Source organism: Nylanderia fulva, unplaced genomic scaffold, assembly GCF_048542155.1.
Source record: "Nylanderia fulva isolate GAGA-0341 unplaced genomic scaffold, ASM4854215v1 Scaffold71, whole genome shotgun sequence".
Classification (NCBI taxonomy): domain Eukaryota; kingdom Metazoa; phylum Arthropoda; class Insecta; order Hymenoptera; family Formicidae; genus Nylanderia; species Nylanderia fulva.
Genome location: NW_028190819.1, coordinates 109,393 through 137,308, shown reverse-complemented (window position 1 = coordinate 137,308; position 27,916 = coordinate 109,393). Strand labels below are relative to the sequence as shown.

The 27,916-nt window shown below is 31.7% G+C and overlaps 1 protein-coding gene across 4 annotated transcripts in view; it reads right to left on the bottom strand.

Moving 5' to 3' along the window:
* The window catches only part of Imp (IGF-II mRNA-binding protein), a 135,235-nt gene that overhangs the window by 46,975 nt on the left and 60,344 nt on the right, over positions 1–27,916 (bottom strand). For 2 of the 4 annotated variants that reach the window (XM_085488763.1, XM_085488764.1), the window contains exon 1: positions 22,656–24,378. The exons of the other annotated variants lie outside the window; for them this stretch is intronic. In XM_085488763.1, coding sequence (XP_085344889.1) covers positions 22,656–22,744 — 89 coding nt within the window. In that variant the 5' untranslated portion in view covers positions 22,745–24,378. Of the gene's footprint in view, positions 1–22,655; positions 24,379–27,916 lie in introns of those variants that run through there. 4 annotated transcript variants of the gene reach the window in all.

Sequence of the window (27,916 nt, the reverse complement as noted above, 5' to 3'; positions counted from 1 at the left end):
TTCAGAATGTATTATATAATCAATTTTTAAGCTCAATATACATAAATGTGTATAAGCTATACACTAAAAAAAATTATTAAATTAATAAATATATTCATTTCAAATACTGCCTAATCAAAAATAAATATTTTTCACATCAATATCAATATCATTAGTTACAAATAAATGATTTATTAGGCAGTATTGAAATAAATATTTATTGAAATTCAGTAAATTTTTTTTCAGTGTATAATATGTAAAGTTTAAAAATTGAGATATAATTTTGATTTAAAAAAAAAGTTTTGCCCGACAAATAACATAATAAGACAGTAACAATATAGAACTTAATCTTGAAGCCTGCGAGGGGACATGTAAATAATGACATAATAATCGTGTGAATACACATAATTTTCCTAGGGCTGGAGATGGTCATCGTTGTGAGTATGTTCCATCTCGAAACCGCAAAATTAAGGGGATTCTAAACGTCCTTAAAAAGTCTGTTGTTTTTTTCCTGTTTTATCGACAAAATGTGAGGTTAGATTCAGCTATAAATCTATTTATTTGCTATACGGATTGTTTTTTATCTGAAATTAGAGCGCTTCGCCCTTTGTTAATATTAATACTTTAATTTGTACAAGAAAAAGATTTATCAATTTATATAGTCTCATAATATATCTTGATTATAGAATCATGACTTCTAAGCATTCATATAATTCTGTAATAGTTTTATAGGTTTTGTCTAACCTGACATTTTGTCGATAAAACAGGATAAAACAACAGACTTCTCAAAGACGTTTAGGATCTTCCTGACGTCATTAAACGTCAAAATAACGTCATTTTGACGTCATTAAACGTCAAAATAACGTCATTTTGACGTTTAATGATGTGAGGAGGATTCTAAACGTCTTTGAGAAGTCTGTTGTTTTTTTGACGTCGAATGACGTTTAATGACATCATTTTGACGTTTGATGACGTCAGTCTGCTGGGTGATTTTCTCCGAGAGACCGCGAGAGGGACGAATTGGCGGACAATTTCATCGGGGCGACCGCGAGGTGGCAACTTTTGTCCCTGAATAGAATCCGAAGGCTTCTAGAACTCCCCGAAATGGTCTCGACATTTGCCTAGCGACGCGCTAGACGGTCTCGCACGAAATTCGCGATTATCCTGTTTGATTTAGCGCTGCGTTCAAGGAGGCCGGCACGCGCGTGCGACAGGTGGGAAGCGGACTCCTAGAACTAGTCCCGAGACGTCTCCCGGGATCGATTAATGAATTCGCATCCCGTTTCTTCGCTCATTCCCGGAATAGAGTTCTTCTGCAGCTGGCGGTCTAACGTAACGAGCGGCGAAGCCAAAGGGCTCGGAAAGCAATAGTTATATGCACGGACGGGTTTGCGCCAAATTTCGGAAACCGGTCTACGAAGCCACGAGTGCCTTATTTCAAGTTAGACGAGCTTGCAATAATTAATATATTTAATAATTGCACATGACCGAGTATACCGATTACGTAATTATCTAGCTTTATATTTTATACTGTTAATTAAAAGTATTAAATATAACAATTATTCCAATTAAATAATTATCTAAATTAGTTTTATATTTAATACTGTTAATTAACAGTATTAAATATAAAACTAATTTAGATGATTATTTTATCGGTGTTAATTAATTAATTAATTCTAATATAACATATTTATATTAAAATCTTATCCTTATCTTTTTTTAGTAATCTTTTAGGTAGACAGACAATAGATCTATGTTCTTAATTGCGTTCTCGAGCAATTAAGGGTTTATAATTTTATTATATTATATAAGATTTTGATGTCTGTCAGATCCTAATGAAAAAGCGCATGACAATGATTTATCTCAAACAATTAAATTACGTATTTGATATAATTATTGTAATGTAAAAACTAATTTAAATAACTATTTAAACAAAATAATCAACTATTTATTTTACAAGTATTAATTAAAAATTTATCTAACAAAGTAGGTATTTTCCGTTAGATGGGTCACTTTTTATATTAGTTGCTCGAATTTTGCAAATTTAGGGTTTCTTTTAAAATAAGACAATAATTAAGTTTAATAAAACTGGTTTGACAAACAAAATCACTCATGTTCTTGAAGAAATATAAATATTATTTTGATGCTATTTAATATTTTAAATCCTTTTTAATAGTATCAGATAAAAGCAGAATAGAAAATTTACTGTAACATTTATCTTTGTCTACATTTCCATCATATTATTTATAAATTATTGATAAATACTTATCATTTCCTGATTAAATAAAAGAAAAATTCTACCTTTATTTCTCTGTTAGGCGTTTGATCATCTGACGCTCTCGCATTACAAAGATTGTAATCAAAAGCTATGCTTACCTGGAACAGAAAAAAATATAAATTATAAATTTTCATGGACAATGTAATTTCTATAACAACAACAATAATATGTGGGTCAGAAAATCTGATAAAAATAAAATTTTAAATTGTATTTGATATATAGTTATGTAAATCTTAATTATTGATTACAATATTTATAGGGAATTCAGATCTGCGAATTAAATAGTTATTTATCAGTCAATAATTTATCGATATGTAGAACTTAATATTGTGCGTTATTTAAAAATATTACTCAACCTCGACACACATATTCCGTGTTTTCGAACAATTAATAATATCAAAGTCATTGTTTATGAATTCGACATGTATAATTCATTACACTATATTTGCATTAATTATTCACATCGTATGTTACTTCTATTTACCACTTCTCTCAGCGTGATATCATTTTCAAATTTAATTATTCGGTGTCGGTCAACAAGTTAGTGTACAAGTGTTATGCAATAAATGTCAAATGTATAAAATTGATAGTTTTTAAACAACTTACTTACAAATATTATCTTTTAAAATATTATAAGAAAAATAATTGTTATTTTTATAGAAATAATAATATTTATTATATAAAAATAAAAATTATTTTAAATATAAATAAAATCAAATATAATTCTATATATATTAATTATTATATATGTTCATATAATATATATTTAACGTATAAGACGGGCAACAAGAGCCAAATCGCGGATGACAATGCGTTATCCTAACGAAACTAAATCATTTTTCGTTAGAATTAAATACCGGTGCACAAGGCACCAAATTTTTACTTGGACACGGCCAAGATTTTAAATATGAAATAATCTCATATTTTGAGATTTAATTTCAATACCCCTTTTCGGATCTATATTTTTCTCTTGCATTCATTTATTTATTTTCCGTAGGGGGGTTAAAGGGGTATTGAAATTAAATCTCAAAATATGAGATTATTTCATATTTAAAATCTTGGCCGTGTCCAAGTAAAAATTTGGTGCCTTGTGCACCGGTATTTAATTCTAACGAAAAATGATTTAGTTTCGTTAGGATAACGCATTGTCATCCGCGATTTTGGCTCTTGTTGCCCGTCTTATACGTTAAATTTATATTTATATTACAGAGCCTTGTTAAAACTCTTATATTTCATATAATATATATTATAAATATTATATATGACTTTTCTCTAGATATTATTCTCATATTATGTATTGTCACAATTATTGGGATTAAGTATCTTACAAGTAAGTTCGAATTTGCATAATTTTTATGAGATTTAAAACACACAAATAAATATTTATCTGTTTTGAAAAGAATTTTATTATATCAAATAAATATTTTTCATCTCAAATCAATATATTATTATTGATATATATTATTATTATTATTATAGTTTCAAATAAATGATTCATTAAACAGTATTGAAATAAATATTTATTGGAGTTCAAAAAATGTTTTTTCATTTCTTTCGATTTTCAAAAATTCAAAATCGCTATTCTTTCGTTTAAAAAAAAATTCCGCTTTTTTCTCCATTCCCTCGAGAATTCGACCTGCTATATTTTCGGGGTCTCTCAGTCTCATCGCGCTTTAAGATGCGCCCGGGTTCGAAGGCACGCGCGTGCATCGGCCGTCGCCGAATCCGCCAGGGTGATTCTCTCTCTCGCCAGGGAAACGACCGAACGCGGATCGATTCGGCGAGACCGACTCGGAAAGTTCTCTCTCCTACCGTACACCTCGAAAAGTGATTGCACACACAGCAGTCGGGCGATTCGCGCCTACGAAAATTGACGGGCGCGCGCGTGCTGATAACGAAGATGGGCCCGTCATTTCGCGTGCCATTCCGTTTGCGTCCGCTTTCGCGGCTATTTTCGGGAACCACCACCCTGGCTGAGCCTGCTCTATCGCTCGCATCGATCGGCCATTCCCGTCCCCGGCTATCCCTCATTAATCGATTTTGATCTGCGAAAAAAGCACGATCATAAGGCGCGATCGATGGACGGACGGATATGGCAGAGAAGACTCATCGTTTTATTTGTCTGGAATGTATATATCAAATTATTGCTTCTTTCACCGCGAAAAGACATTTTAATATCGCGGATTATTTTACAGGTGTTTTCAATATAATTTATGCATCCTCGAATATCAGTCCAGTAAAATTAGACTTTGCCTTTATAAAAATTAGGAGCAAGCTGAATTTTTGTGGAGACCTTCATTTCGATGTTCTTAATTTCATCCAGGGCGCCTTTTTATGGGGGGTAAATTTTAGTTTTTTGCCATTGTCTCGAAAACTAATATCAATTTTTCGAGAAAAATAGTTATCAAAATTGCAGCTCATAAAATTCTCTACGGAAAAGATCATTGTACTTTGTAAAATTAAGGGTACTTGTTAGGATTTCATTAGAACATCGAAATAAAGGTCTCCACAAAAATTCAGCTTGTTCCCAATTTTTATGAAGTTTTGCCCTTTTCAAGTCTAATTTTACTGGACTATATTTATTTCACTGTAACCCGTATAGAAATTTTCCAAGATTCTCCCCAATATTACCTAGATTCTAATTAGAATGCCCAAACTTATCCCAAATAGATATATCGCACTGCGATACTAATAAGAAATCCCATTTTTACCTAAATATGGATTTTCGATTTAGAATAAAAATAGATATTACATATAATATATAACGTAAAAAAAAGTGCACGTATATATAGAGTTCATTGAGTGTAGTTTAGTGGAATAGTAATTTACGATTGTTTTTAATACAAGGTAAGGTTAATAAAATGTTTAACATAACAAAAATTTACCTATGCAAAAGGGAATAATTTTATTTTAATATCTCATAGATATTAATTAAAAAATGTCAGACAAAACGTATACTTGGCAACTTATTGAATTTATTAATTGCACGACACCGAAAGGTATACCCTACGTAGACTGCATTCCAGCAACATGGATTAATTATAATTTAGTTTACAAACAATTATTGACTCATTATCCAGCACCACCATACGATAAAAACGTACTTATAATAATAAAAAATAATAAAAAAATAATTATAATTTTAAACTTAAATTTATAATTTTAACTTTCATATTTAAAATAAAAAATATAATAAATTAATAAAAAATATAATATTTGCTTACTATTTTAATTAATTAATTGTAATATTGTATTTAATATAATTGCCTTTTTGATTTTTCTTTTCACATTTCACATCATAATTAAGCAAAATTTTTATATACTTAAATTGTTTAAAAAATTTTGCTTATTGTAATGTGAAATGTGAAGAAAAAAATAAAAAAGACAATTATATTAAATGCGAAAAATCGATAAATATTTTTGGAAATACATTGGAAAAAGTAAATGGGATCTGTTTAGGTTTTCCATTTAGAATCTGTTTAGGTTTTCAACTTAGAATCTAATTTTCAAAACATTACACTTCTAATCGGAATCTTATCATATTTCCCAATCAGAATCCATGATTTTTTTGGAAAATCGGATAGGATTCCAATAAGATCCTAGAATACTTTCTATACGGGAATCTAAGTAATTCGAAATTTTATAATTTTTACATTTTATATTTATATTATAATATTTATTATACTTATTGCAACATTTATTATAAAATAAAATTTATTACAATTATTATTATTATTTAAAATTCATTGTTATATTTATTATAATATTTATTGCGCTAATAAGGCAATAAATATAAAAATATTATATAGGACTGCGCAAGAGTAATAATAAAATTATAAAATTGATGAAAACACGAATAATGGGAAAAACGAAACGGAACGAGAAAAGAGCGATGAAGTGAGTTGTCTGGTTTGACTGAAACAAATTGGGGTATCGAGGGGTTAATTTGTTCGAAAGGGGATTGACATCGCGATACGACTCGGTCGAAACTGTAACGCGGTCACCATTTTGAAATTCTTCAAAAGTCGCAAATTTATTTTTGCACTAATCGAGAATCGATAATAAACAATTCAAATTTTTTCGAGATTTCTCAAAATATTTAATTATATTTTCGACAATTTTCTAATACGATAAAGATCGAAATTTTCGACGAATTTCATAAATTTTAAGATGTACGATTTGACGCAGTCGATTCTCAAAAATCTGGGTCGCAACACGTCCATCACGGGAGTCCTCTTATATCGCAAATCCAATTATTATACAGAGACATCGCTAAAGATATCGGCGAAATATATTGGCCGATCTCGCGATTCGCGAGAAAAAACTCGGCGATGTCCTGATTTTGCGCTGTTTAAATGATAAATGACGATCGATGGCACAGATACTGGAATCTGGCACGATTGGGTTAATAATGAAATCGGGGTCGTTATATCGGAAATAACGTAAAAATTTTACGCAATTTCTCTCGCGCGAACAGAAATCCTGTCTCGATGGAAATTTATCGCAACCCGCTTTGCGTATATGATCGAAAATAAATTGCGACTTTTTACCAAATTTTAGTCGGAATCTAAGAGGAAACATCCAGGAAAATATTTCATTGAAACAAAGATAAAAAATTCTGTACGAGGCATTTCAAGCTACGTATCAAGATCGCGTTAGACACATATAGAGAAAAAAAATATAGCTGTATGATATGAAATTGTCAAAATTGTTATTCTAGATTTTATATAAAAAAATATTAATTATATATTATAGTTATATATAAAATATTCATAAAAAGTTTATATAAAATATAAATTATATTATATTTATATAAAATTTATATAAAATATAAATTATATTATATTTACATAAAATATAATTTATATAAAATATTCTATATAAAAAAAAAAAAAAATATCGCAAATAATTTTCGAATATACATTTATATATATTTATACACATTTTTATATACATTTTCATTGGAAAAATTACTATGTGAGATTCGGCTGTCAAAGCAATTACTGCGAGATTATTTTTGGGAAGAAACGTTATCTAATAAGTTCGCAACTTTCTTCTCATCCGAGTTGTGAGTGATCTAATAATTCTGTCCGGAATATTTAACGAAGTTAAGAAAACGGAACGATCGTCGAAATTCTCCGATCTTACGTCGAGATAGAGAAGGGTCACATTATTCGCAGTAGATGACCACCTTTAGCCGAAATGAAAGGACGAGGGCGAAAATGGGGGAACAAGGACGAATGTACGCATAACGTCGGTCGATGAGAAAAAAAGAAAGCATATATTATGCGTGTATAAAAAAAAAAACAGAGAAAGAGAGAGAGAGAGAGAGAGAGAGAGAGGGAGAAATAAACGTAGATAATTATTATATAGATTAATCTAATTTTAATTCCCAGGATAATTTTTCTATGAATTATTCGAAAGAAATTTATACGAATTATTAATAAAAATTAAAGAAATTTACAATATTAAATATGTTAAAATATAAAAACATTATACATATGTATAAAAAAATTTGTATAATTAAAAAAATATGTACACTGAAAAAAATTGTTAACTTGACTAAACCTTTCAACTAAATTACTATTTTGTTAACTGAGCATACATTAGCATTTAAATCAAATATACATTTTGTTAGATTTAATGTTTTATTCAATTTTATTTTTATATGTTCAATTAACAAAATAATATTTAGTTGAAAGGTTTAGTCAAGTTAACACATTTTTTTCAGTGTACAACATAAGAAACTGATAAATTTAATGAAACATTTATACAAAAGTTAAAAGTAAAATAAAAAATTGAAGAATAAAATAAATAAAACATTAAATATTTTTTTTGTTAATAATAATAATACTTTGTAATCAATGATTTTCTATAAATAAAGATTAAATATTAAATTTAATTAAAACTGTTATATTTGAAGAAGGATCTATATATAATATATCTGTAAATCATATATACAAGATATATAAATGCTGTACATAATAAATTGATTGTACTATAAAATTAGTTTCAAAACAATCAATTTTACTCGATTGATATTTTATTAATGTACCAAAAAAATATTAATCAATAGAATCATAAATCCACAATTAGCGCAACAAATCAACAATAAATTAACACTTAATAATCCCGTATAATTAAACGCAATTAAATTTAATTTCTCGTTATATATAAAAATGATAACTAAAACACTTAAATTTAGAAATGATAAAAATAATGTTGTGTGCACAACAAAAACAATATATGTAGAGGAGGATGCTGCGAGAAATGAAGTTCGGGGAAGAGGGAACGAGAAAGAGAAAGGCGTCTCACTTCCCTTTCGTCCTCACCGTCTCTTCTCCTACTCTCCTCTTCTCCTACCCTTCGTTCCCTACCTTCCTACGGGCGGAAAGTAATCAATACTTCGGAAAGATGCGTGGGCGAAGCACACACGCCTGTGGGTCGCAGCATCGCCGGTGTACTTTGCGCAAATTTAACCGGCTACGACTCTCCTTTCGGGAACTCGTACTTGAAAGAGAGTCCACCCTTTCCATAGGAAAGAAGAGATCTTCGAAATTCGAATGCCGTCGCCGTCGGCGAGGGAGCACGTGGCGGAATAAATCGCGACTGAAATTCGCGAACGCGAGAAAAAGGGAGGAAAAAAAAGGAGGGACAGAGAGACAGATCTTATTTTCGTAAAATTTCTCTTAAGGGGATGCTAACCAAAACTTTTACCGACTTTGAGTTCAAGAGCTTTTCTTTTATTGGCGATACATTTTTTATCGACCTCTTGCATCAGCTCAGAACTATACTAATTTAATACAAAAGTTTTGCAGTTTATTTGTGCGCAATATATGGCGCTCCCAATAGAGATGACATGAAAGAATAATACAGAAGAATAATATACTTTGATTGTGGAGGACTTTTCAATCTGTGTATTCAATAAAAAGTGAACCTAACCTAACTTAAAGTCGGTAAAACAAAACAACGGCAGCATAAGATTATAATATATTTTGTTCATTTAATGTTGAACCAAAAACGGATCAAGCATTATCCATTAGCATTTAAAGATATACATTAAAGCAGATAATCAATTCACCACAACTCTTTGAAGACGATTCCGCGTATAAAGAATTGAAAATATGAGTAAAGGGAAGATTCGCGGTTCATAAGATACTCTGAATAGAATTGCATATTTAAAGCGAATCTTATGAATTATAGATTGATTTCACTTTCGCTTTGAATATATTTCCGTCAATAAAATAATAATATACATATAATATAATATTAATATATAAATATGCATATATACATATATCATATATATGTGTATAAATATACGGAGAGAATTTTCACTTATAGAATTTATCCCGAAAATCATGATAATCGTGGAACAAGATGGTATTGAAAGAATTTTATAAGAGTTTCTCTGATAAAAATATTTACCACAATAAAAAATATTAATATGCACATAGTTTTTACTATAGACATAATAAAATTAATCGAACTTATTTTATATCTTATTATAGTAGATATTAATATTTTTTATTGTAGTAAATGACTTTAACTATGATTTTTATGGTAAATTCTAAGAAAAACTTCTCTCTGTGTGTATATAATATATAATATAATAATAATAATATTCTATATTTATAATATAAATATTCTAAACTTTATAACTTAAAATTTTTATTCTATATATACTCATTAATATTTAATATTTTTATTCTTGCCGAGAATTTTTAAAATAACTAAACGCGTTGTTCGCTCATCCTACTCCGATCAAAAAAATATACCGTCGTTTATCGTTCATCGAGGTAATCCCGGGCTGCGATGCGTGCCTTAAGAACGCCAGGAAGCGGCTGTCCCGCCGCGGCGCGTCGCGATTCTAGTTTTTAATCGAATTTAGGGGCGGCTGTTTAACCGCGCGAGATAAAAAAATAAATAAATAGATGCGAATATATAAAATAAACGGCGCGACGAAAGAGAGAGCGACGTCGTCGCGCGGTGGGGAAATCGGCAGGGAATTAATTAAATGCAACGCGTTGCTAGCTGCCAGGTTGCATTCATCTCGCGATGGAAAAGAGAGAGAGGGAAAAACGAAAAGTGCAACGAAATTCGTGCGTATTTTCCGAGAATGCAATCGTCGCCGTCGCCGCTCGCGTGACAAAGGCTTAAGTTCCCGTACAATGCTCGAGACAGCGTCGTCTCCAGATTATGAAATTTAATTAAAATTTTGTTAGGACCTCCCTGCGCCGAATTCTCCACCCTCGTTTCTTTTTTTTCCCCATTTCGATCGTCTCTCTGTTTCTCTCGCTTCGTTTCGTTTAGATTATTTTCGCTCGGGATTTTTATGCATATGCATGATGCATCTCGAGAGAATGCAAACGAACACGAATCGCCGTGAGAATTTAATTATCAAGTGTTTGCGCGATAATTGATAGCGTGATGTGAGTTCCTGCTAATTGGATAATTCGATAATCTTATATTTGTTGGAATCAATTTTTTTACAAAAATTGGCAGAAAAAGCAAAGAAAAAAGCGATAATTTGCCGATTAATTTTATTTTCATATTTCAATGTGTCATAATTGTGAATTAATGTTAAAAAAATATTTTTAATATATAAAATATCAAAATAGATTTCAAACTCACATGACAAAAATTTCATTAAAAATAAAATAAATTGTCAATATAAAACATGTCGTAAATTATACTTCCTAATCCAAATATAAAAAAATATTTACAATTCTAAAATATCAAACATATATAGCCTATCAAACTTGCATGATAAAAATTCAATTAAAAATCAAATCAAATAAATTATGTCAATATAAAATATCCTGTATACGCATATAAAAAATATTCTATATATATATATATATATATATATATATAGAAAATATCCTGCATATTCCTAATTTAGACATCAAATTGAAGAATGTTTCTTTATGATACTACAATAATATATTAATAAAATGGGGTGCCAAATCTTAACGAATGGACAGCCGAAGGAAGGAACCCCCATAAAAAATACAATAAATTTGGAAGAGCACTTTCGAGGTACCCGAATTTTTTTCCCATCCGAATTTTTTATCTCTCATCTTATTTGCAGCCCTCCTTCGGCCTGACGTCGCGGACTCGTACGGCTCGACGAAAAGCTCAAAGTGGGACGAGGCTGTTGAATAAATAATAGCCCCTTCGGCTTGGCTCGATCGCGAAAACCTGATACGTGCCTTTTTACGTAAGCTCGCGTGACCTCGGTTAGTTCACGACCGACCGGAAAAGTCGTGCGTTTATAAGCGTGATCGTTGGCAGAAAAAAGGCGTGACGATCATACGGCAATTTAATTAATTGTTTTAATTCTTATGACGCGGGAGAGGGCAAACAATTAAAATTCTCTTCTTTCGTACTACTCGATTTTCTTTTTCGTTTTATTTTCGTTTCTTCGAAAGGGTCGGTCGTTTATTATGGCTAAATGTGAGATTGGCAAGAAAAATGTAAATGTCTCTTAAAGAGAAAAAGGGATACGCACAAACTGATAGATTTGTTCATTTTTTTCATCGGTGAATAAATGTCAATATTTAACGAATGCAAGTTTTTCCTATATACGTAAATGATTGTTTTGAGAGAGAATATTTATATTTTATATCTCTCATGTGCAATCATATTTTAAATTCATTTATCTATATTCAGTTTGCACAATTTATTTGTTACACGGTAAAAAACATTTCGTATTTCTGTTGAAATTATCTTGTGTATAAATTTTTGTGTTAAAATTTTAACATACTCTTATGTTAATATAACATATTGTCGTTATGTGATTTTGACATTTGTCTGTTGAGTTAATATGTCTTATCACATGTCTCAAAAAAGGAACCACAATTGCAATCATATAAATAATTTTATATAACAATTTTTTTTTAAATATACGTGCAAGAAATTCTAAAAATATATAAACTAAAATTCATAATTACTATATCATATATATTTTTCATTATCATTTTTTTTGAAATATTATTTACACTGAAAAAAAATTAAATTAATAAATATTTATTTTAATATGCCTTATAAATCATTTATTCGAAACAAATAAATAATATATTTATCCATTTTTAAAAGAATTTTTCTTATGCCAAATAAATATTTGTTCAATACGTCTCCAAAAAATTACTATTTCCTCGACGTGTCCGAAAAAGCAAGGACCTACAATTGCAATTTTTTATCTCCGAGAAAAGATCGAGATAAAATTTCGCAAGAGGAGCGAGAAAGCTAAGTGGATGTACCGCTACTTATACTTGAGAGAGGTTCTGATAACAAACTAATCAATGTTACAGAGAAACCGACGGCCGCGTGCGACTCCGTTGCATTTCTCGGAACGCATCCTTACGGACACGAGAGACGAAAGACTACACGTGGCCGTCTGTCCTCCTCGGCCACAAGGTGGAAATGGAATTGACCGCGGGTGCATTGATCGTCGGGAGGGACAAAAAGAGTGCAAGGAACTTGGCGCTCGAGCTGAGTAGAGAAAATTCCGCGGTCTATCGCGCGAGCTTTAATATCGCGCGCTGAAACGTCCCGATGCATTTTTTATTAACAGCGCGACTCGCAACATGCAAGAAACTAGAAGAATTTCATTATTATTTTTTTTAAATATTATTTACACTGGAAAAAAATTAAATTAATAAATATTTATTTTAATATTGTCTCATAAATCATTTACTTGAAACAAATAAATAATATATTTATCTGTTTTGAAAAGGATTTTTCTTATGTCAAATAAATATTTTTTCATATCAATATGTATTGAAATTAATATTCATTTGATGTTAATAATTTTTGTTACTGTAGTAATATTTATTAGTATATTTTCATTCTTACATTTTTTCACGATATTTTTTCGTAATATATTTTGAAACATATATGAAAGAGAAAATACGTGTTATTTATTTAAAACTTTATGTAATTATATATATTGTAATATATATATATATATATATATATATATATATATATATTACAATATATATAATTACATAAAGTTTTAAATAAATAACATATATATATATATTATTATATTTAACGATAAAATTAATAAAGTCGCCAGTGATGAGTAAAATAATACAAATTTATTGAAATTTCGACCTAACTGGGCAGTACAATTTAATTAGAAACACTACGTTTCGACCCTTAGGTACGGGTCCTTTTCAAGTGTAACTGCTCAAGAAAAATATACAATGATTAAGATATAAAACAATAATTTACAAAGTTGTTAACGTAGTGTTGAAACATAGTGTTTCTAATTAAATTGTACTGGCCAGTTAGGTCGAAATTTCAATAAATTTGTATTATAATATTATATTTGTTTTATTGGTTAACAATTATGTATTTGTCTGTGCATCAATAATATTTGAATAATTACCATATCATTTTTATAAAATATAATATAATATTATTGAAGTATAAATGACTTTTTTATGTATATTAATTAGTACGTTTCACAAAAATTATGTTGTAATTTTCATTTACAATATTTTTTCCGAATAGATACGATAATTATAATACATTTAATTTTTAATGTATTATAGTATAAATAATAATATGTAATACAATGCATAATATAATATTATTGAGCAAAAATAATATATTATATATTAGTATGTTCCACAAAAAATTATATATTGTAATTGTTATTCTCCGAATATATAGACATGATAATTATAACACATTTAATTTTTAATGTATTATTACAAAGCAGGTATAAATAATATATAATATTGAAGAGAGCTCCACATATTCTTTGATTTTGTCAAAACTATACAATATTATATATATTTTTGTGCATAAGACATAAATCTGAAAATTAAACTCGTCGTTCTTAAGCAAAAAAATATTTAGATTTTTATTTACAGATTCGTGTTTATTCACGCCAAAAATACACAATGTTAATTGAAAACGTGCTATACTGATTTTTCCATTGCTTTACCAACGAAAAAAATAATTCGACCTGCTAACCTTTCGGTGATTTTTCTTGTGTCAAGGTAGATTTTGTCTCAATATAGCATAAAGCTTATAACATTGTGTATTTTTGTGAAATGAATTTGTAAATTAAAGTCCTAGATTACAGATTATTTGTGTTTTGCACACAAAAATACATAATATTGCAAAGTGCAAAATTGGAGAGAACGGAGCTCTCTTTCGTTTTTATTACCAAATATTGTATTGAAAATTACAATACAAGTTTTGTGGAATATATTAATATATAAAAAAATCATTTTGACTCAATAATATTATATTATATTTTCACGAAAAAAAATGAGCCACCGTAGCTAAATTTTAACTGTCATTATATATTACAACATGAAATTTTAATTATTAAAAATTGTAAATTATGTAAATATTTGTTTTACTGGTTAACGATTAGACATTTGTGTGCGCATCAATATATTTGAATAATTAAATACTTTTTTATAACACGAAAAAAGTAGTTAAATTTTAGTTGTCCCTATCTTACACATGAAATTTATTTATAATTACCTTAATTTTTATAGTAACTATAATAATATTTTTTAGCTATATAGTTTATTGGAAAATTCTTTAGCTAAAAGAACATTATTATATATATAGCTATCACAGCTAAAATTTAGGCATAACAAATAAATTTCATATGTAATATGGGGACAATTAAAATTTAGCTATATAGCAAAATAATTAGTTATAAGATAACTAATTAGATAGCTATCATATGATAGCTAATTAAAAAAGTATTGTGATTATTCAAATATATTGATGTACACAGATAAATGTATAATAAGCGTTAATCAACAAAACAAATACATATAATTTATCATTTTTATAGTAATAAATATTTTAATATCATTAATATCTGTTATAAAAATATTTTTATATACTTTTTACTATTCCCTCCGTTATAATTACGTAATAATGTTATAATAATGTCTCGAAATAAATTAATATTGCAATTGCAAGAGTGTTATGGCGTGCAAATATATGTCGATGAAATAAAATTTTCACATAATAAAATGTGATGACTTATATATAATATAATTTATGCAATACGTTTATAATTTTTTAATTTTGAGGTATTTATTTATTTGTCTATAGTTAAATATATATATAATTGAAAAAAAGAAAAATAAATATAAAAATAATTTGTGCCTATATATTAAAAATTGCTATTATTTCGTTGTATTTTTATTTTACTTTGTTTTATTATTCATATAATAATATAAAACATTCATATTTATTCATATAAAAATCATAAAATAAGGTTTGTATTATTGTTATATTATAAGGCTGGTATTATAGTTATATTTGATTAACTGGTATCAACTTGTATGCTAATCAGTAAGAAGCATCGGAAGCCGGTTTGCAAATGGCGGCTTTCATCTTGAGCATTAGCGCCATTTTTACGCTCTGGAATTTTTATTTCGCGAAAGAGATTCGCTTATAATTTACGCATAAAAAATTTAATATTTACCAAATTTTTTCTTATTATTATCAGTAAAGCGTGAAAAAATTTTTATATTATCTCTAAAACTAGATATTTGCTTTTATTAAAAGAATTTCTGACATTTTCCTTTCAACTTCACTGTCACTAAATAAAGGATGCGTTATTTTTATTATCGCATATTTTTCAATATCAATAATAACGGAGTCACTTAAAATCTTAGACAAGAAAAATTTGACAGAAAAAGTAAAGAATTATTGTTCTAATGTAAATTGTTCATGAAAAGTAAGTTTCTTTTGTTATTTCTCGCATTTCCACAAAGCCGGCCAAGTATTTTCGATTTCATTGTCAGAGAAAATCTTAATGTGAAATATCGTGTCCGGCAAGATTTCTGTGAAGATTTCATGAGAAATAAAATAGAATAAAAGAAGAATGGACAGTTAAGACGGAAAAAGGAACATATACAAAAAAATTATCCTTGCTTAATTATCTCTATCGTATCAGATTTTTTCCTAAAATTACTGAAGAAGTTTAAAATTCCTTAGAAAAGCAAAATAAAATAGAAATATACACGAAAAATTTAAGTTCTTTTGTTATTTGTCGGCTTTGCACGAAGCCCAACTTATGTCTTTCGATTTCACTGTCAGACAAAAAAAATAGAAACCATCAGAGAGGTCTTTCTGAAAGTCCACCCGCAGCGTTTGAAGGAACATTAAATGAAACATGCCAGAAATTTACCTGGCTTCTTTATCCGGGGATTTCCCAAGAGAAACTTTGACGACTATGCCGGGATTGACAGATGGACAAAAAAATGTCAACCCTCGTCGTTTCCTCGATAGAAACGGCAACGAATAAGTTTGAGCGATAGAAAAAAGGTTCTTTTCTTTGAAACATTTGGCGCAAATTACAAACTGCATTCAGCGGAGTTTTTCTTTCTTTCCTGTTATAAAATATATAGGACGGAATAAACGCAGCATGTTTCATCTAAATCGTTCCTTAGTTTCTTTATGAGATTGTAAAATATTTTAAATTGTTCACGATTTATTTTTCTTAACGTTTCTTTCAACGATTCCCAGATTTTTTCATTAATTTAATAGCATTTGTTTTTTTATTATAAAAGTTTCAAGCTATTTTAATATTTTTTCTTAAATAGATTTAACAGAAAATTTTTATTTAAATATCGGAGTAACCAAGATTTAGTGTTCAAAAAATGAAAATTTTGAACTCATTTTTTTCTTATTATATAAATTTTGTGAAATGATTATTATTTATTAAATGTATATTTTTCTCTATTATCTTTTAGGATTTAGTAATGAAATAAATTGTCTAAATGTAGATCGAGTATAATGTTTAATAGACGAATCAATCAAGTATCTTATCGAGCGTTTTGAGCCGGTGTAACTCGTAAAAATAATTCTTGGGAAAAGAATTTTCCATGAATGCGCGCGCGTTTATCTTTCTTTCTTTCTCTCTCGCAGATATCTGCGTTACCGACGAAAAAAGGAGCGATACGCGGTTTCTCTGAAAGATAGAGCCACAAACAACGCCACGTTACGTGACGGTACTTCGTCGTTACTATTTTTTTAGCGTATAATATCAAAAATTAACAATAAAAAACGATTTTTCTTTTTTTGATTTATTGCTCTTCGCGTCCTAAACATATCCTTATTTTCACATATCGCATCTTTTCCTTTATCCTATCCTCTGTCTCTTTTGCGATTAAAAAAATGTATAAATCTCTACACCAACTCTATCTTCACGCCGCGTTGATAGAAAATGGCGACTCGACTCTTAACCTAACTCAAATGCATTTTTCACTATCATTTTGTCGGGAAAGTATTCAATTTCTCAGAAGCTCCCTTTCCCTTTCCGCGTTTGTCATTTATTTTTTTATTAGGCACTCACGGACATGTCGAATCGTCTCCGTATATCCGGACACGATGTCTGTTTCGAATTTAAGTCACGCACATTGTTCCGCTACGTAGAGTCTCTCTCATGCTACAATTCGCGACTCCCGCTCTTTCTTCGCCACTTAAGTTTATTATAGTTATTCGTCGTGAATTGTTTGTCGTTAATAAAATGAGATAAATAGCGGCGCGATTATGCTCGAAATCATTATGCGATTTCTTCGGACGATCCTCCCTTAAGTTTGTATTTTTCTTTTCAAAGTGAACTATAGCATCGTTAAAAAAATTAACATATTATTCAACTCTACAGTTCTATTTCGTATATTTTCCTTAAATAATGTTTTTGCATTTTTCAAAAATGAGAAAAATAATTTATTATTCGATTTATTATTGCATATTATAATATAATTTTTTAAAATTCATTGAAAATCTTTTATGGTAAAATCGACTTTCTATTTAATAAAAAACATGTTTACTTCAACGGGTTTTTCTATTTTCCTTTGTCAAAAAAAAAGGCCTGCAAAAATCTATAATTCGGATGTGCACTTAGCGTTGATTACGATCGCCCGGGGCCATGGTGTATTTCGTTCGATATAAAGAGAGCATGATGGTAATATACATCGGGACACGCAGAGACGACGAGAGCGGCGATCATGACGATTAGGAGATTTAGAAGTGGTAGAGACGCAAGGCGCGCCTGGTCACTTCATGTGGAAAGTTTCGGCTGGAGGTCCCTCCCACACACGCGTATCCGGCTTTATGTCTAATTTATATAATTGGCGAGAAAAAATAGGAAAACTCAATTTGCGAAAGAATACCGTGCATTTTTAACGTCAGACGTGATATGACTCTCGATATTTAAAGTCGCGCGAAAGAAAGTGAAAATCAGTAGAAGCGAATTTGTTGCGAGACTGGATAGATATTTTTTATATGTGTATAATAGAAAATTTAATAAATTTTTAAAATTTCTATTTTTATCATAATAACTGTACGTGTAATTTAATCTGTTTTTAATTACGAAATATTCATTTTAATTAGTTTTTGATGTATTTATCCATTAAATGTCATACATTAAGCTGTCATTGTTTGTCAGATGCATAAAATTATAATGCACAATATATATATTTTTTTTCGCTGCTCTGCATATTTGATTATACATATATTCCATATATTTTTCGATCCGCGACTTGTGAGAACCCACGGTTTTATATATGCACGCGTGTTCACTTATGGAATGAAAGAAGAATCCCCGACATATAATTGTGTGCGCGCGTGTCGTCACGCGGTTTACGTAATGGAAAATTACGTAAGCGGCATGCTTAGAAATTTTTACGCAGCGACCGGGACTATAGATATTTTGCGCGGTCATTTCACAGGTAAACGCTCCATTTTTTTCCACGAATTTGTGTAAAATTTCCTCGCGATGATGCATCGAAACTAGCCGTCTACTATTTTTCTACGATCGTCGCAAGGATCTTTCAGATCAAGTTTCTTTTACATTTTATCATCAACGAGATTCTCTTCAAGATTCCGATTTATACATGCGAATTTATTGTGAAACTTCCTACAATTTTTATTTAATTTTTTAAATGTGTATTTTTTACCTAACGCTAAATCGATGTTTTTCCGGACACGACTTTTTCTCTCATCGCTCAAGCTTTTTCCACCCACTTATATTTATCGCCGGTTTCCGGTATGAACTTTGTCGCATATGATAAACTATTAAGCGGATTTAATTATGGTTTAATTATGTGAGTGCCACATAGTTTTCTTAATGATTTTTCAAATTAGTCAACGGAAGCGTTGCACTAAAATTAAGGTCGTCGATTTCAGGATGTAAAATCGTGAATATATACTCTGTCATATTTATAGCTGGAGAAAGTCTTGTGTCCGGACCTTGCTCTCTATTATCCCACCTTCTCGAATGAGTCACGCTGCGTTTTTGCTTTACGGGGTGTCATTCTTGAAGTCACGTACGCGATATGTCACCCTCGCACAATCGCCGCCATTTTCGCTAAATTCTTACCGAACACAAACACAATGACTCTCGTTCTTCTGCGTCATATACTAGAAAACCCTCAATATTTTTGTTCTACAAATTTACATTTTATCTATGAAAAGCAGAAAAATATATTTATTTATCAAATATTTATATTCTTAAAAATTTTCATATAAGAGATTTCGATCGGACGATTACGATAAGTTTACTTGTTACTTATCGTAATCATCCGATCGGAATTCCTTAATCAGGAAAATCACACCAAAAAAAGATAATTGTGATAAGTAAATATTGCGCGTACGTGATAAATTCTACGTTGAAAAGAATTTTCCCGTCCATCTACTATTCAGGGACGACCATGAAATTATCGCCATGTGCAACATCGAGATCAGAGTCGACTTTAGACATTGAAGATATACTGGCTTATTAAGATTAGAATGAAAATTATTTTTCTCTATTCAAGAAATCGATGAAATCAATGGCTTGACATTAATATCTGCAATAATATATAAAATGATAAAAAAAAAGCCTAAATTAAATAGTTAATATTTTTCGCATCTCGCGCAATTATAAATGTTGAAATTTCAGAAAGAATATTAAAAAATAAGAAATAAAAATAAAATTATTATTTTATCTTATATTTTTATTAATCGCGTGTAATTTTTAGATATTTTTATTAATTATATTTCGAGTTTTCGTATCGTATATTCATATTATAAAAAGAGAAGCATTTCCTAAATTTTTGAAAAAAGGGAAGAAATTTTACGATAAATCTTTACTGCTCTATTTTTTATTCATTTCACATAATTCATTGAAAGATGTATATTCAACACTACACAGTAGAAAAATTTGTTTTCTTGTTAAATAACGGTCCCCGTCAAAATTTGTGTTAAATATTTAATACATTTATGTGTTAATTTAACATATCATTGTTTTGTTAATTGTACTTAAATGTTAAATTATTAAAACAACTAAAAAAATGTAAAAATAACACAATGTGTATCTATTTTTAATTTTACACAATAAGTATGTACTGCTTTATTAGAGACAAGATTTATCTGTTGAAATTTACAGAAAAAAATGTTGATTTTCTATTTTATAATGCAAGTGGGGATGATAAAATCTAAAATTAACATATTTTTTGTTAATTTCACACAAAATTTATTTAAAATTATTTGAAGTTTTGCATTTATTTGGTGTTCAAATATTAACACAATATTTGTGTCTGTTAAATTTCACAGAAATTTGTCAACTGTGTATCGTGTTGTTAAGCTTAAAGAACTTTTTTTCCGCATAAAAGTCCTTAACGATTAAAATGATACATTCGTACAAATTATCGTAATTGGACTACGAATGACTGTTTGCTGTTCAGTGCCTTAATACGATGAGTCACTGCCACGTTTCTAAAGAGGCAGCGCCACTTTTCGGCGCAACCTTTTGTACAAAATAAAAGCTGCCTCTCATAGAAAAAGACCTCGTTTAAGCAACAATCTATTATATAGGACATATATTTGTTTAACAAATAGTAATTTCATTCCTTAACGATTTTAAAGCGCCGATCGCGCTCGACGCCATTTCGATAATAACATCTGGAAATGATCTCTCAGATATTAGTTTTCGGAGTAACGAAAGTATGCCACCGCCGTCGCGTAACGCATAAGTGCGTATACATAAGTATATATATATATATATGTGTGTGTGTGTGTGCGTAATGAGGAGGAACGCATAACACGAAGCGCGTACGTGCGTAATTTGATTTACGTTATCGCCGATATTTATCGAGGAGGTTGTTGACTCTGCGTATGTAATTCTCGCCGGCCGTGAGATTAGACAGAATCACAATATCATTTCGTCGACCGCCATTATGTTTGACATGCGACGCGTAAATCATCGGGTATATTTGAGACATTTTTCGCGCGAGCGAAACGAGACAGAGAGATAATGCGATTAATTAAGAAACAAGTCTTGCCGATATTTATAATCGATATATTAGTATGCGAAGAAATTAAATTGTTAGCGTACAATATTACACTATATATTTTTTTCATTTCATTTCTTCATTTATATTTATATATATATATATATTTTATAAATAATAATATTTTATATATATAATTTCCTACGTTTAATTATATCTTAATTTTATTTTATAGCATAAAAATATAAATCGCGCCATATTTTGAATATTGTTGGCCCTATATTTATATTTAATATACAAATTAAAAATGCGAATAATAAAATGAATAGTGCAGTTATGCGCTGATAATTGATTCCTTTTTCATGACAGAAAAATATTAGCCATTTATTTTGAAAAACGGAGAGGCTTGAGATGCGCCGAGAGCGGAAGCGAACGACATCCGAAATTCGCGCTCGTGCGAATTTTGTATTACATAACCTCGCGCGCGCGCGCGCGCGCGGCTTAAAAAACGAATTCGCAAACAATCGTATGCCTGACGCAATCGACAAATCGGAGATGTCTAGTCGCGATAGTCGGCATTGATTCGGTTGCCACGTTATCTTCGAATAACTAATAATCCTTCTCTCCCTCTCGAACTAAACGAAATTTCCCGCGTAATTCATTTGTTAACGAAGCTTCGCGTTTTCAAATTAAAATTTTTCGCGGTCGAAATTAAAATTTACACGACATATGCTCCGGCCAATCGTTACAATAATGAGATAAATTTTCATATTGAAATTTATATTGACTGTTCCTGTGTAGGAGATATATACTTCCGAATGACCTCGCTCGTTTGTTATTGCTTTACTTCTCGTAAGACTCTCTTTCAATGTTGTTGATATTTACATACCAAGTGTCTACATCGGCAGATCCGAGAACCGAATCAAAAATATTACAGCTCTGCCTCGAAAAATAATATAATATTAAACGCTGTTCATCGGACTTAATTCGTCCTGAAAAAGAGCGTATTTATGAATTTTTCAATTTTTACACGTGTAAAACCTCCTGGCGGAAATATCGACGACAAGCAAAATTAGCCCGCTAATTCGCGAGTTGTTCGAAAGAGTTTAAAGACTTTTTTTTACCTTTGACTATCGCCGTTTTTCTCCTCGAGCTCGAGGCGCTCCATCTCTTTCTGCAGGATACCTCCTTCCGCGAACTTATCCAGAGACATGTTTACGTGATACAATATACAACTTTGCTCGTGCTGCAAAAACTCGCGCACCAAAAACGTAATATAAAGACTCTCACTTCGTATCCTCTTCTCTCATTAATTTTCTCTCTCCTTCGCTTAAATAACGCTTTCTTCTCGCCTCTTTCTTTTTAAACTGCTTTATCGACCGCAAGTCGCCGACTTTTTTTCTTGAGGTAGACTTTAAACACACTGGCACACTAAAAAACACTGGCTTGAGAAAACACTCTCGCGCCACCGGGGCGGAGAGGGTATGAAGGAGGGAAGACGAGTGTAAAAAAAGTCTCGGACACTTTCGTCCTCGATGGATGCTGATGAGGATTTGTCCCCGACACGATTAAACGTCACAAGGATATATATGTATATATATACATATATATATATATATATATATATATATATCTCCCGGAACGGGATCCTCCTCGAGACGTCGAAGATCGACTACGACGCACGACACTTCCCCGCACTCTCTCTCTCTTTTTTTCTCGTCCTCCTCTTCTTCCTCTTCTTTGGTTCCTTTTCCGTCCCGCGTTTTGCTCCCTCCTTCGAGCACGCCGCTCCCACCTTCTTAGGCGACGTTGTGTGACGACACCGCGATATATTTACGTCACTACGGGGTAATGACGATTTTTTCCCTAAATCCAAATCGACGACGATGTGGGATAAGAGCTATGACGACGAAGCACCGTCTGATTACTAACTAACCAGTACCACTAGTTCAACACTCTCGCACTCGGAGAAGGAAGAAAAGACGCCGCGGGTCGCTACGGACGACTGTTGAAGGGAAACTCGTGCGGGTGGTGAAGAGCTCCTAGCTTTCCCCGTCGCCTCCCGATACCTAACTTTCTAGCATAGTCGCCTCCTCTCCCCTCCTTCCTGCCCCTTTTTCTCTCTCTCTCCTTCTGGTCCCTCACCGTTTGTCTTTTCTCTCCGCGCGTCCGCTTCCTGCGTCTTTCTCTCTCTAGCCCGGGCTCTACCCTCTCTCCCTATCCGGGGTATATATCTCTCCGGCTTTTTTTCTCTCTCCGTTTCTGTCTCTCTCCCTCTCCCTTTCTCTTCCAGGTTCTGGGGCCGACGTAGGAATCCTCTCGACGTATCGGAGCGGCTCGCGCTTTTTTACCAACCGAGCCCGGTAGACCGGCTTCAACGCGATTGGCTCGTTTTGCTCGGAACGATTCCGGAACGATTCCGAGTACTAGCGTTGTCTAATCACCGGACCCCGGTGCACGGATGATGGACGTCGTCGTTGGGATCAACGAAGAGCCGGCGAACACACATATACATTCGCGGTCTTTCTACCACGTGGATCAATCGTAGAGAGAGAGAGAGAGAAAGAGATTATCAAATTCTTCGCGGTACCGCGAACCACAATACTGATGACATTGCCATTCCGGTATCTATAGCATCCGGTTCAGGTGTCCACGTTGTCAATGGCGCCTCTGGGTTCTGTCTTGCTTCTCTTAAAAACCAGGCTCGGTCGCAGCAATTAATAAAGGATTTTTATTTGAGGGATTGACGATTTCTCTTTTCCTTTAGTGATGTGTTGCGATAAAGGGATAAGGGGGGATAAGAGAGACGAGGGACTGTGACGCGGTCCAGAGCGGCGATATCAGCTATCGAGATATCTCTAGGTATACTGATATTATTTTTATAATACGCGCTGTATACGCCGTACGCGGTTCCACCGTAGGCCGCGCCCAATCTACCCTCGCCGTGCCGGGCTCTCCCACCAGGCAACCCGAGTTCCCTCACTCCTGGGCGCAGAGCGACCCCACCACTAGGTCGCGCGCCTCACGTTGAGGAGGTTTATGACGCGTGCGTGGAGGAGAGAGAGAAACCGAAGGTTGTTTCTTCGCGGAAAAGCGCGGGGATTCGCGATTCTATTCCACATCTATCATCGCTTCGTGAGATTCTTTTCCAATCCACATTTTTGGCGCCAAATTTGTTATGAAAAAAAATTATATTTTTGAGGATGATTTGTGTTTCTAAATATTTCCTTTTTAGACTAAAATTTCAAATTTTTCCTTTACGATAAAGACTGTTTCTATCGCTGTCAATTTTTTATATACATTTTTCGTTCATGATGGCAGTTTCTATTGTGAATTTTTTATAAAATTTGTATATAAAATTTTATATAAATTTCCGAGACGCATTCGACGGTGAGACGATGTCGGCTCTGCTAGAGAGTAATCGGGGTCGATACGCGTCATGCTGGATAATGCGTAGATGCCAGAAGACGCGCGTCATTGACCGTGAGCGGAGGCGCCGCTCGGTGGACACTGGTACGTACTAAGATTAGGCACACATCGTACTATGTGCCTTCGATTAAGAATCCCTCTCGATGATAAGACGCCAGCCGTGTTCATTCAACAATCGGGTTACGCGGTCAAACGATTTTTTGCGGTAGTAAAAACTCTTCATCTTCTAGAATTTTGTGGAATGTCAATTGCTTGTTTTCAGTAATGACTATCGATGATGAAACTTTTCGCTTGATGTAAAAATCGCAAGTTATAGATGTGGAGTTGAAAGTTTTGTCTTCCATAAGAGTAAAAAACTTTTGCTCTCTTCAAGAATGAGTCTAGGAAAACTTGAAGCGTTTCGACCCACTTGAGACTTATTGTTATATATATATATATATAAGAATCTCGTTTTCTCTTCAAAAAGTCTCTCCAAAAATTGTTTTTCCAAGATAAATAAATTTCAGTGAAATCGGTGTATTTATTATTCACAAAAAAATATGAGTTACCACAGTAAAAATTTGAACATGCTAAAAATAAATTTCAGGTATTGTATAATATAGGAACTCGTAAATTTTGCACTTTTATTGCTAGAAATATAACCATAGAAGAAAACTTTGGTATCTAGAGGGCTTGTAAAACTGTCCAAGTCTCCCTGGTGCGAGATCGAACCTATTTTTCGGAAAGCCAAAGCTTTACCCTGCATTCTTTCCGCCGTTTCGCCTTCTCATCGCGCCAGGTTCTTCCGAATCCAACGGAGTGCCTCCCTTTCCTTTCGAGGCAATTTGAATGTTGATTTGCGCCGAATCTACTCGGGGAACACAATATTGCGCTTCTTTGATCGTCGGCTGCGCTGAAGGGCCCTTGGACGATCAACCCCGGTAGGGGGTCGTGTCGCGTGTAGTGCTACGCCGGATGACTCGTGAAGCACTGTCATCCATTGTTCTCCCGCGAAATGGATGTTCGACTCATTAATGCCGAAACTGCTGTTAGCGGCGAGCTATGTGTAGTCAGGACCGGGTATAGGTCGGCGTCGCGATTTCGAAATTGGCTCGGTTCGGTTCGAACCCGGATTACCGTGGAAGAGTCGCCTTCCGAGGGTTGATTCCGTTACGGGGTCTCTCTTTGTTCGTAGTCTCCAGGTAGATGAGAGGATGGACTCTCTCTCCGAGGTCCTCTCTTTTGTTCGCGTGCCCGCAGGTATACATGGGTGCAGTATTTCGGGTATTCCTGTCGTTCCTTGCCGATCCGCCGGTCATTATCTCCGCCAATGACGAGGGTGTTATCCTTGAAGTAGATTTATCATTCGCAGTAGCGCGTCACGCGCTCCGAACACGAGCGTATTTTCTTACTTCCTGTACTCTCTTCGGTATTCTCTCCTTCTTTCTCGCGATAATGAGATCGTGTCGGGGAAAGAATGCGTCGCAGATTTACAGGTCTTTACTGTAAACGAGATGACGAAAAATGATGCAATATCGATCGTATAACTTTCGATGGTTCAAGAAAAAAACACGAAAGAGAATTTCTTTTTGACACTAGATATAGGATTCTAGTCTTCAAAATTGCTCTGTCACATCACACATTTGCTAAAATTGTAAGGTATTTTAATTATATTGAAAAAATGTGTCGCGGACTTATATAGTTTAAGAAAAAAACACAAGAGAATCTTTTGACATTAGATACCAGTCTTCAAAATTGCTGTCATATGACAAATTTGTGGTTAAAATTGCAAGGAATAGCTTGTTAATGTTTTAATTATATTTTATAGCCATGCGTATTGAAAAATGTTGCACACAATCAAAATTAAATGTCTTTTCAACACTTTCAATTCTTTAGAAAAAAATTATTTTGTCAATTATAATTAATAAAATTCATAATTATGAATATAGAGTTTATTGCAGTGAAAGTCACGATTTCCCACTTTTAATTTAATTATCACTTTTTTAAATTGTATTTATCCAAGACCTTTTTATAATTTGCTAATTACAAAAAATTAATGAAGTAAAAATGATACAATTAATTTAGCAAATGTTAAAATTATTTTTTCATTTTGTCGAATGTTATCAGATTTTTATATTTAGCAACATGGAAAATCTTTAAGTGATTATAAAATAATTTATGGTAGATTATGATAGATTAATAATTCAAAATTTTCCCGCAGTTTAAGATTTCATATTTAATCATGAATAATCTTATTATATAAGTGTAATTGAAACATAACAAATTTTTTTTAAAGATCTAAGACTTAAAGAAGGGCCAAGTCTTAACAGCATATAAATTTTCGTAGAAACTTGTATAGTAGTAATTTATTGAACGTAATTTTATAATATTTTTATAGTGTACAATACACGGTAAAATAGCATTTATTTACCATTTTAATCGGAAAATGTTTTGAAATAATTTGACAGCTAAAATTGTGTTGATTTAAAAATGCCATTTTTTATTTTTTTAATTATAATTTATTGAACGTAATTTTATAATATTTTTATAGTGTACAATACACGGTAAAATAGCATTTATTTATCATTTTAATCGAAAAATGTTTTGAAATAATTTGACAGCTAAAATTGTGTTGATTTAAAAATGTCATTTTTTATTTTTTTAATTATAATTTATTGAACGTAATTTTATAATATTTTTATAGTGTACAATACACGGTAAAATAGCATTTATTTACCATTTTAATCGGAAAATGTTTTGAAATAATTTGACAGCTAAAATTATGTTGATTTAAAAATGTCATTTTTTATTTTTTTTAATTATGTTAATTTGTATGAATGCACTCGGTACTACAAATAAAATAGGACAATATCTTATCAATATTATTATATATTCTGGGAAAAAATCAATCGACTTGACTCTAAGCACGGCTAAAAAAAGGAAAAGGGAAACGAAGAAAAGCACAGAGCGAGAACAT